At 51.5% G+C, this 11,722-nt stretch overlaps 1 protein-coding gene across 1 annotated transcript; it reads left to right on the plus strand.

Moving 5' to 3' along the window:
• Positions 1–5,529: 5,529 nt before the first annotated feature.
• On the plus strand, positions 5,530–7,430 carry LOC126513132 (serine protease 33). The gene is made up of 6 exons (XM_050161346.1): positions 5,530–5,575; positions 5,941–5,964; positions 6,079–6,241; positions 6,408–6,679; positions 6,921–7,090; positions 7,272–7,430. Exons 1-6 carry the CDS (start codon positions 5,530–5,532, stop codon positions 7,428–7,430), a joined length of 834 nt encoding a protein of 277 aa, XP_050017303.1.
• Positions 7,431–11,722: the final 4,292 nt, after the last annotated feature.

Consider the following 11,722-nt stretch of genomic DNA (forward strand, 5'->3'; position numbering starts at 1 on the left):
CTTCTTACTTACTAGACTATGTCAATTTGATAAAAGCCTACCAGCACAGCTAGTAGGAAGTAGATATTAAGAAGGTTTAGCCTAAACCGGGCGGTGGTGGCGCACGCCTTTAATCCCAGCACTTGGGAGGCAGAGACAGGCGGATCTCTGTGAGTTCCAGGCCAGCCTGGTCTACAAGAGCTAGTTCCAGGATAGGCTCCAAAGCCACAGAGAAACCTTGTCTCGAAAAACCAAAAAAAAAAAAAAGAAAAAAAAGGTTTAGCATAGACCTGTGCATGGGGTGTCTGAGCTTCACGCCTGTAGCTGTGACACTGTCCTGTGGGAGCAGCCTGAGGGGAAAGGGACTTACTTGGCTCACAGCTCCAGGCCGTAGTCTGTCATTACAGTGATGTCAAAGCAGGAACTTAAAACAGTCGGTTACACCCACAGTGAAGAGAGAGAGAGAGAGAGAGAGAGAGAGAGAGAGAGAGAGACAGAAAGAGAGAAAGAGAGAGTAAACCCACACATGCTTGCCCTTGCTCAGCCCACTTTCTCCCTTTTTCTACAAACCAAGAAATGTTTCAGGACAGGCTCCAAAGCTGCTACAGAGAAACCCTGTCTCGAAAAACCAAAAACAAACAAACAGGAAATGGCACCACCCACTTTTAGACTGGGTTCTTCCTACATCACTTAGTATAATCAGATGATCACACACACACACACACACACACCCCAGACAGATTTAAACCTCCGTGCTGCAGTGAGGTGGCTCCCACCTTTAATCCCAACACTGAAGGGACAGGGCAGGTGTATCTGTGGGTTCAAGGGCAGACTGGACTACAGAGCTAGTTCTAAGCCAGGGATGCACAGAAACCCTGTCTTGAAGAAAGAGAGAGAAAGAAAGAGGGAGGGAGGTTGGTCGGTCCTTTTTGAAGTGATTCTACACAGTGTGAAGTTGATAAGTGAATTGACCATCACACAGGCATTGTGGCACACTGCCCTTACTCCCTCCTGAACTGGGGACGCACAGACAAGAGACAAGTGGCTCTCTGTAAGTCTGATGTGTTCCAGGGCAGCCAGGGCTATAGACAGAGAGAGAGCGAGAGCGAGAGCGAGAGCGAGAGCGAGAGCGAGAGAGAGAGAGAGAGAGAGAGAGAGAGAGAGAGAGAGAGACCTTATCTTGAAAACATCAAAGACAAACAAACAAAAAACTACCCAACACAAAGATTAAGGAAAAGAGAGCAACCGGGTGGTGGTGGCAGAGGCAGATGAGTTCAAGGCCTGGTCTACACAAGAGTTAGTTCCAGGAGAGCACCAAAGCTACAGAGAAACCCTGTCTCAAAAAAAAAAAAAAAAAAAAGTGCTCAGGGAAAAGAGAAGACACAGGCAAGAGTTGGTGCGGAATCTCCAAGGAAGCCACAGTAGGTGGCTAAGCAGTGGCCATATATGTGATTTTGAGTGGCTCCTGAAATTACAAAAAATTGCTAAGGAATTTCTTTCTCTTTTGCTTCTCTTTTGTTATTATTATTTTATTTGTTCAGTTAGTTGGTTTTGGTTTTTCGAGATGATTTCTCTGTGTGATCCTATCCATTCTGAAACTCAGTCTGTAGACCAGGCTGACCTCAAACTCAGAGATTTACCTGCCTCTGCCTCCTGGGTGCTGGGACTGAAGGTGTGTGCCGCTGCCACCCAGCTCATTTTTTAATATGTATGAGTGTTTTGCCAAAATGTCTATCTGTGCACCACAATATGCATGTTTGGTGCCTGAGAAATCGCCTCCCTTTCAAAAACTAAATAAAAGACTGGAGCCCAGCAGTCTTTTTAGAGTACTAACTGTTCTTCCAGAGGACCTGGGTGTAAAGCTATGTCCTGTCCCTTTAAGACACAAGCCCCACCCACTACCTCCCCTGTCCACCTCCGAGACAGGCAGATCTTCTTTCCTGCCTGCAGCCCAATTCTTTCCTTTTCTGTCTCTCCAAAGAGGTAGCTACTGCTGTAGAGGTAGCTGCTGCCGAGGCTCCTCTCCTCTCCCCCACCCCTGCTCTTCCCCCTTCTCTCCTTACCCCTCCCCCTTCCCTTCCATAACCCACGGAATAAATACCCACTTCCTCTACATGGCATGCCACCAGTCTCAGTCTCTCTCACCCACCATGCAGCTCTGTGCCTAGAACCCACGGCCCTCATTGCCTGTGGGCCACTCGGGGGCTCCCTGCCTGGAACCCGGCTGCCTTCGTGGCCTGCCAGTCACGACCCGCTGCCTGCTGTCGCTCGGGGACCTGCGGCGTGGTCTCATGGCCTGCTGCCCACTGCCACCACTCAGGGACCTGCAGCGTTTCTGCCGCTGCCCACCCTCAGGGAACCTACACATTTTATTTAAACCATAACACCGAGCTTCGTGGCCATCAGTCCCCTGTCAGCTCATAGCTGTCTGTGACTACAGACATTCAGGACTGCTCATTGCTATTTTACCATTATTTTAAATTTCTCTATATAAAAAGGAATATTGGCTAATGTGGTAGCTCAAGGCCCTTAATCTTGGCATTCCAGAGGCAGAAGCAGGCAGATTGCTGTGAATTCAAGACCAGTCTGGTCTACATAGCGAGTTAGGACAGCTAGGGTTACACAGTGAGACCTGGTCTCCATAAATAAATAAATAAATAAATAAATAAGTGTGATATCTGTCTGTAGACAACTTTTGCACAGATTTTGTTAATTGGTGGTGCTCTTGCCCTTCAGCAGGCAAGAGATGTTGCCAGGCTCTGGGGGAGGAGAGGACTTCCTTTGTCTTTCTGTCCTGCCTCAGACCTTCTCCTGCTAAGGGAGCACGAGAGATAACTTACAGAAATGATTGTATCTCCAGACTGTCGGGAGGCTGAGAAGACTGGGTGGGCAGAACTCCTCACCGTAACCTGCCCCCGAGTGTGCCCATCACATCAGCACCGTATGCCCCCGCTCTCACCACGGCCCACGCAGCCCATCGGAAGCTCAGGACTTAACCGCATGTAGTTTATTGGGGGATGCAAGTCCAGGCTGCACAGGAGAGCATGTGTGCTGCTTTCCATGGCTGTAATGGAAAGACTGGGGCTGATGGGGAGATGGAGCGCAGTCTGCTTCCTTTGGGTTGGCTTTCAGGGTGCTCCCTTCCTTCTCCCAAGGTTCAGATGGCGAACGTTTCCCCTGAACCGAGCCTAATTCTCAAAAAGGGCTCATCTCTGTGCCCCATGCCCTCCAACCTTGCCCCGTCACTCCAGACTACAGCTGCCAGGCCCTGTGCCAGATGGGTGCCCACCCTCTGAGGCCTTATGCTCACCTGACTTTCAAAGTTTGGCCCAGGACCCGAGAGCTGACCCTGTGCTCTGAAGTCCCTCCCAAATGCACCAGGCTTTAGTCTTCCTAACAGCCACAGACGCTGCAGTAGGGGCTGACTCACCTTCTAGGGCAGCCAAACCTGGACCAACAGAAGATCCCAGAAGTTTGAAGAGAATGGGCCATTTGTCTTTTATTCTTCCTGCAGTTTTACAGAATTTGCCCCATGCCTGGTACTGCTACAGGCTCTGCCCGGTTTGCTCAGTTAATCTTCACAACAGCCAAACGGTTGGTTTTATAGATGAGAAAAACAGGGCATGCAGGGAGTTGAGAAACTCCCACCAAGGGCTCAGCTTTAGAGAGAGGACCTGAGCCAGTGGGATCACCACTGCCCTCTGTCCCTTCCTCCCGCCCTGTCCTGCCATTCTTCCCCCCACCTCCCTCTCTGTTGGTCTCTCTGTCTCTGTCTGTCTGTCTGTCTCTCTGTCTCTGTCTCTCTCTCTGTGTCTCTCTTGTGTGTGTGTGTGTGTGTGTCGGTGTGTGTGTGTGTCGGTGTGTGTGTGGTGCTGGGGGTCAGATCTGGGACCTCAAATAAGCACCGAGTTATCCACCCCCAACAAATAAGGGAGTTGTGTTTATTTGAGACAGGGTCTCACGTAGCCCAGGCTGACCTTAAACTGGCTGTAGCCAAGGATGACCTTGAATGTCTGATCCTCCTGACTCCATCTCTGAAGTGTTGGATTCTTGGCGTGTGCCATCCCAGGTTAAAACACAGGGTCTCGCGCACTCATAGAAACACCCTGGTCTTAGTCATATTCTCAAACCCCACGTGTGGCCTATGGCTGTGGACAGCAGAAGCCAAGTCTGAAGGCTGGCTTCCTCCCTATATCCAAACACTGGATCTGGGCCACAACAGGGCCTCGTCTCTAGAGCTCTCACTTCTGGCTTGTCGTCTTGCTCCCCTTTGCCCTTACTTCTGTGCCAGCTCTGTACAGAGCACAGTTCTGCCTACTGAAAACTCTTGGGATGAACGAACCCACTCTTTTATAGGCTTTCCATGACTATAACTAAATAGCAGACGCAGGTTAACTTTATAAAGAAAAGAGATTTCTCGTCTTATAGTTGTATAGCTACAAAGCTCATTTCAGTTCTTGTGTTCCTTGTTCTACCCTGGCCACCCCCAAACCAGAGTGTTCCCCAGTGTAGTGCATACTGCTTCTTTTTTTTTTTTTTTAGTTTTTCGAGACAGGGTTTCTCTGTGGCTTTGGAGCCTGTCCTGGAACTAGCTCTGTAGACCAGGCTGGTCTCGAACTCACAGAGATCCACCAGCCTCTGCCTCCCGAGTGCTGGGATTAAAGGCGTGCGCCACGGTCGCCCGGCTGCATACTGCTTCTTGTGGCCAAGTGGGGTGCTACAGCAATTTGGAACCTGTCGTTCTCCACTCCAAGCTCATACAGACCTGGGATCCAGCAGGGACTGGCCAGGTTGGGTTTGGTGGGCAGTCAGCTGCAGGCCTGAAATCCAGGATGTGGGTCTGGGGTCTGGGTTTTCACTTGGGGCCAGCTGGCCTGGCTGAGCCGGGATTACCAAGCAGAACAATAGAGCTCAGAAGCCCCAGCGAGCAGGTTTCACAAGGCAGCAGGATCCGGTTTAGAGATGAGCTGCCAAGGATCTTCTGGAGCTTCCTGGCCTAACCACACAGCTCCCCCAGCCCCCACCCTGGTGTCCTTTTCCTACACCTCTTAAGTTCTGCTCAAAGCATCTTTGTTCGCAGCAGCTCAGGTGCTGCCGCAGCTCCGCCTTGGTCTTGTTAATTACCTGGGCCTCCACCTCCTCTGTCTTTTAAGTCCCCAGGCCCTCCCCTGACCCCAGTCTTCAGAGAGGACACCAGGCTTCAAGGGTGAGAGATGGGTCCAAGGGCCGCTAGGAAATGAAAGATGGGGCCCAGAGAGTGAGGATCCAGGGTTCCTAATGAGGCCTAAGGGGCCTGGATCTCAGAGGCCGCAGAAGCTTGGTTAGAGCTGGTCAGTAGAACCTAGGTACCTAAAGGTGTAGAGCCTGGGAGGCAGGGACGGGGCTAGGACCAAGTGGAAACTAATGGCAGACAGAACTACCACAGAGGTGCCGGGAGGGGTTGGATGTGGCTGCTGGCCTACAATGTTCCCTTCTGCTCCCTGCCCTCTCTAGACCAGAAACCAAGCCTTGAGTAACATTACCTGTGCCCAGGCTAGCCCTGAAGATAGAATGAGGGGTGCTTCCCACCTCCAGATCCTGCTCCTGTTGGTGCTGGGTGAGTGGGGCAAGCGTTAGGGGTGTTGCTGCAGAGACATTGGCTGCAGACTGCTTGCCTCGCCTCTCCCTGAGCCTGGAGCCTCTAGAGCACCGAGGGGCATTCTGGTCTTTCTTCCAATGCATGGCGTCTCTCTGGCACTGACCTTGGGTCTCCAAATCTGAGTGTGCTGTATGTATATTGTGCTGATTCCCACTCCAACCTCCCCGTGCTCTGGGGAGGGTGGCAAAGGCTACCAATGGCACAGAAGCTTGGCCTGAGGTCAGTGTAATAAATATACTCTACCTTCTACCTAATCTCTGACCCAGGCTCTGTTACCTGGCACCAGCTCCCTAATTTACTTCCTTGCCTGCTTCCTCCTACAGGAGCCAGAATGCAGAGGTGTGCAGGTAAGGAAGCCTGGGTAGCATCTCTTCCCCAGCTTGGCCCTATCCCCCTTCCTACAACTACTTCCAAGGCCCCAAGGCCCAGCCAACCCTCACTGCCCACTTGTCCTGTCGCAGCTTGTGGGCAGCCCCGTATGTCCAGCCGAATCGTGGGGGGCCGGGATGCTCGGGATGGAGAATGGCCATGGCAGACAAGCATTCAGCACCGTGGAGCCCATGTGTGTGGGGGGTCACTCATTGCACCCCAGTGGGTGCTGACAGCAGCTCACTGCTTCTCCAGGTCAGCACTCACTCACTATTCCAGCTCCAGAAAAAAACAAGGCCTGGGGGAAAGTGGAGGTGTGGCCTGGGGAGGTTTGGGAGGTGCTGGCTCCTGACAGGCCCTAGGCCCACACATGGTCAGCAGCCCCCAGGCATGGTCAGCAGCCCCCATGTCTATTCTGCAGAGGGACACTGCCATCAGAGTACAGCGTGCTCCTGGGAGTACTGAGTCTGGGTGTCACATCATCCCATGAGCTCTTGGTTCCTGTATTGCGGGTGCTGCTGCCCCCTGACTACTCTGAGGATGAGGCCCGCGGTGACCTGGCACTGCTGCAGCTGCGTCACCCGGTGTCCCTGAGTGCCGGAATCCAGCCTGTCTGCCTGCCTGCACCAGGATCCCATCCACCACCAGGGGCTCCATGCTGGGTCACTGGCTGGGGTAGCCTCCATCCAGGAGGTAAAACACAAAGTCAGGCTATGGGGACTGGGGGGGGCACCCCATTCTTCTCCAGCTCTGGCTGTGAGTCCTGGTCCCACTATAGGACCCCAGCCATGTGTGGGGACCCAAACTTCCCTTCCACTCCGACTCAAGGAGTTCTGACTGGCAAGTCAGACCCTCCCACTCATCTCCCCCTCCCCCCCAGCCCACTTCAAGCCATGCTGTCTCCTGATTCTCAGATCTCTCCCTCTTCTCTCAGTGCCACTCCCAGAGGGGCGACCCTTGCAAGGAGTGAGGGTGCCTCTACTGGACTCTCGCTCCTGTGACCGCCTCTACCACGTGGGTGCCAATGTGCCCCAGGGTGAGCGCATAGTGCTACCAGGGAACCTGTGTGCTGGCTACCGCAGGGGCCATAAGGATGCCTGCCAGGTGTGTCTGCTAACCCACACCCGTTGGGATCGGTTCCCCGGTCTCTTACCTCCCTAGAACCCAGGACCCAGGAAGCTCCAGACTCCCAACCTAGAGCTACTACCCCAGAGAGCTGGACCTAGAAGAGTGACCTTGAAAAGCTGCGGGAGGGCTGTGACCTAAGCTCGCCTTTTTCCTGCAGGGTGACTCTGGAGGACCCCTGACCTGTATGGAGTCCGGCCGCTGGGTCCTAGTGGGTGTGGTGAGCTGGGGCAAGGGCTGTGCCCTGCCCAACCGTCCAGGTGTCTATACCAATGTGGCCAAGTACAGTCCCTGGATCAGGGCTCACATGAGCCTCTGATACTGGCCAATAATGCGAATCTGGAGCTTCCTGGCCCATCCTACACTGAGGCTGAGATGCTGAGTCCGGCTGCCCATCCCCTTGCCTCCTCTCTTCCCTGAGGCCGTCTTCTGTCACTGGGAATTTTCTGAGTCCCCGCTGTTTCACTTTTGCCCTCTCCTTTCGGCATTTCCTTCTTTCGGCTTTAGAGAAGGGGGGCCAGCTGGTGTTCTTCTGACCTGTGTGCCCTTTGTTTCCCTGGAGGAGTCAGACAGATTTAAAGCATAAGAGGGACTCAGCGCCAGAGAGAATCTCCCTTGTCAGGCATTGCGAGTAGCACAAGGCAGTGACAGCCAGCAGGAGAGAGAGATCTGTAATCACCATTCTGCCCACACTCAGGAGACTGGATACAAATGTCTCCCATCTTCTAATCGCTTAGCTTCACACTGGGAAAGCCCTCAACAGAGAACTCAACTGAGCCACCCACGCTTTTGATCCACAGGTTTTTGATTTAATAAATTTATGTTGTTTTAATCTACTACCTTTGTGGCAATTTGTTACATGGCCATAAAATCTAGTATACATAGGTTCTCCCCACTGTGATGGAGACATGCCAGAGGGAAACATACCCGCCCTCTGTGCTCCAGGAGGCTCAGGAAGCCCAGGAATACTCATAGCAATAGACAGGGGTTGGCTCCTGGAGCACCAGGGAGAAGAGAAACAGAAAGAGATCTGGAGAATTTCGAAGGCTTCTCTGAGGAGTTAACAATGAGGAGGCAGAAAATGTAGTGGAGAATGATCAAAGGCCTGAATGTGTGTTTCTTCCCCTCTCCCCTGTCTCCTCCTACGCCAGGAACCCAGAGGACAGTACTAGGTAGATCAGGAAAGGTGCATAGGGGCAGAGCTCAAGGTTGCTCTTCCTGCCCAAGGCTAAGAGCAGTCCACTCTGGAATAGTGGGACGATAGGGACAAGGGTGCCTAGGACAGGGCATCCTACAAATGGCCAAGTGCCTCCCTAGGGCAGGACCCTGGAGCTCCTGCTGGGAAGATGCTGACTGCTCTCAATGTCACTGTGAGGGCTGCACCCCGCTCCCTTCTCCGTTACCTGCAGTCACCATCAGCCTTGCCTAGAGCCAGTCAACCCTGCAGGAAGCCTAAGATGGCAGCACCTGAGGAAACACCGTAAAGAGAAGCACCTCAGGGCTAGGGCTTGCCATAATATAAATCTCAAGCCTATCCAGACAGCCCAGTATTCCTAAGATCTGACCCAGTCACTAGAGAGATTGTAGAAGCAGAGAACTAGGCAGGGATCAGTTAATGACACCTTGTTCCTTGTGATGTGTGCTTGAATGAGCAGAGGGAGGGGCTCCCTGCACCACTTCAGCAAAGACTTGGTTGTCCTGTTTGCCAAGTGAGAAATATGGTGCCCAGAGTCACCACGGAGGCCAGTCACAGCTGGCAGGGTGGCAGAGCAGTTATTCTACCTCCGCAGTCTGCTTTTCAGAGTGTTCCAATGCTTTCTGCACTGTGTCTGGCCTCCCAGCCCACTCCTGGGTGGTCAGTACAAGTTGCTAACAAGGCATAGATCTCCGGTCCATACTGTCTGTTGAATCGTGTGAGACAGCAAAGTGGACCCAAGGCATGACCACCTGATGAAGCTCACAGTCGCAGCCTAGCCACTGGCCACAGCCCTTCCCTTCACTCCTGAGACACTAGTTGACAGAATGGGAGACTTGGGTCTAGGCAACCGCAGTGAAGACCAATGAGGGATGCTGTGCACTAGGGAAAGAGATTTCAGAGGGCTCCTGAGGAGCCAGAGGCTTCTGGTTCAAATAACAATGTTAGTCATACCTTAGCAATAGATACTGAGCACAAAGGCCTGCGGAGGCTCCATACCTACTACTTCTGAGAGCGTAGCTCAGTTGGTAGTATGCTTGCCGGACCTGCATACATAAAGCCCTAGTTTTGATCTCCAGAACCCCATAAAACTGGGCATAGTAATCCCAGCATTTGGGAGATGGAGGCAGGAAGATCAGAAGTGCAAGGCCATCCTCAGCTACATAGAAAGTTCAAAGCCAGCCTCGGCTACCTGAGACCCTATCCCAAGACAAAAAGAAAAACTTCACAGACTTGTTGTCTCCCCTGAGTCCCTCTACTGAACCCAGAGCCTTGGTCATGCTAAGCAAACACACAAACTCCAATCCTATTCTCTCTCATATTAGAGAGAATTGACCCGGATGAGGTTAACTGCCCAAAGCTGCAGGGTTATCTGGGGAGCAAGCCTAGGCACCAGTGTAACGAGCTGAGCCTGCTGCACAGTGGGCTCACTTGGCAAGTGAACCAAGGCATGAGATGAGGGAGTGAAGGCGGCTCAATGCTGGTAGCGGACGAGAGCCCTGTGGAGCTTCCCTTAAACAGTGTCTCACAGAAAGAAAGCAGAAAGGGGGATTTAATGGAAGGCTCACCAGAGTTAATCCCAGAAGGACCTGGTATCACATGAAGAGCTGCACCCCTGCATATATACAGTTTGAGATCATGCTTTATAACCGCACTCCCTAAAAAAATTTTTGAGAGCTGGGTGGTGGTGGTGAACACCTTTAACACCAGCACTTGGGAGGTAGAGGTAGGCAGATCTCTGTGAGTTCGAAGTCAGCCTGGTCTACAGAGCGAGTTCCAGGACAGCTAGGGCTACACAGAAAAACCCTGTTCTCAAAAAACTAACAAATAAATAAGCAAACAAATAAAAAAGTAGATAAACAGAAGCTAGAGAACTAGCTCATTGGTTAAAATAGTTCATCTATCATAAGGCAGAGTTCGACTCGAACACCCACAGCCGTCCACAGCTGCCAGTCCACAAGCACCTGCAGCTCCAGCCACAGGAAACTCCTGGCCTCCCCGGGCACCGCGCTCACACCCCCCCCCCCCACACACATAATTTAAAATAATAAAAATGCTAAACTAGGGTAGGAATGCCTCTATCAGAGAATTTAGTTTTACAGTAAGATCACAGTGAGCAAAGTTCACTCTAGACAGATGTGTAGTACACCTTTAATCCCAGGACTAGGTAGGTAGAGGCAGGCAGATCTCTGAGTTCAAGGCCAGCCTGTACCAGGACAGCCAGAGCTACACAGAGAAACGCAGTCTTGAAAGTAAAAAAGTCCACATTTGCTATAAACACAATCAGTAAGCATTGAGTTCCTACCTCCTTAACAATCTAGACTCTGCCCATCCTCTAGGACCCTAGAGCTTCAAAGCTGTGTGGCGTTTAGGACCATCCAGATCACAGAGTCCCCCCCAAAAATCAACTAGGAGACCGAGCCCTGTATGTAAAAAAAAGCCTTTATTCTTACACAAGTTTGCAAACTTGGACTCTCCGTGTATCTAACATATTGGAGTGATGGGAGAGACCCAGGCTCAGTTGGGGTTGGGTTTTTATAGTAGCAAAGGTAGGGGTGAAGGATTTCTAAGGTTCAAGACCCCTGATTGGCTGACATTTGTCTAGGGGTGCCCTGGTGAAAAGTGATGGGTGTGTGCTGGCAGGTGATTCTATTTACAAGGGTTGGAACGTTAGGAATTTCCTTTGGATGGTCTGTTCCTGGGTAATGCCAGCTTATGGCTTTTCCTAGAGCCCAGTGCTGCCTGCTAGGGCAGCTGTGAGGCCTGGGCCCCATGCCACTAGCCTTGTCTAATCCAGGAAGTGAACCTGAGAAGAAAAATCAAGATAATCTTTTTTAGCCGGGTGATGGTGGCGCACGCCTTTAATCCCAGCACTCGGGAGGCAGAGGCAGGCTCTACAGAGCTAGTTCCAGAACAGGCTCCAAAGCCACAGAGAAACCCTGTCTCGAAAAACCAAAAAAAAAAAAAAAAAAAAAAAAAAAAAATAAAATTTTTTTTTTTTTTTGGTTTTTTGAGACAGGGAACTAACTCTTGTAGACCAGGCTGGCCTTGAACTCACAGAGATCTGCCTGCCTCTGCTTCCTGAGTGCTGGGTGCCACCACCAAGGAATAAAGATAATTAAAAAAACAAACAAACAGGTGAAACATGCTTATTACTTTTTAAAAAAGATCTATTTATTATGTACACAGTGTTCTGTCTGCATGTATGCCTGCAGGCCAGAAGAGGGCACCAGATCTCACTGTAGATGGCTGTGAGCCACCATGTGGTTGCTGGGAATTGAACTCAGGACCTCTGGAAGAACAGTCAGCGTTCTTAACCTCTGAGCCACCTCTCTGGCCCTGAAATAAAGATAATCTTAAGAGTCACTTGCGACCCTCTCTTTGAGTATCAGACTGTTAAAGCGATGGTCCCCAAT

The sequence above is a fragment of the Alexandromys fortis genome, unplaced genomic scaffold, assembly GCF_014885135.2.
Source record: "Alexandromys fortis isolate MF-2015 unplaced genomic scaffold, M_Fortis_MF-2015_v1.1 scaffold_29, whole genome shotgun sequence".
Lineage (NCBI taxonomy): Eukaryota > Metazoa > Chordata > Mammalia > Rodentia > Cricetidae > Alexandromys > Alexandromys fortis.

What these genes read in the sequence shown, in the direction of transcription:
- LOC126513132 (XM_050161346.1), top strand. Translation starts at nt 5,530, where the DNA reads ATGAGGGGTGCTTCCCACCTCCAGATCCTGCTCCTGTTGGTGCTGG. An exon ending in CCTGCTCCTGTTGGTGCTGG is followed by an intron (nt 5,576 to 5,940) that starts GTGAGTGGGGCA and finishes TTCCTCCTACAG; the next exon opens with GAGCCAGAATGCAGAGGTGT. An exon ending in GCAGCTCACTGCTTCTCCAG is followed by an intron (nt 6,242 to 6,407) that starts GTCAGCACTCAC and finishes TCTATTCTGCAG; the next exon opens with AGGGACACTGCCATCAGAGT.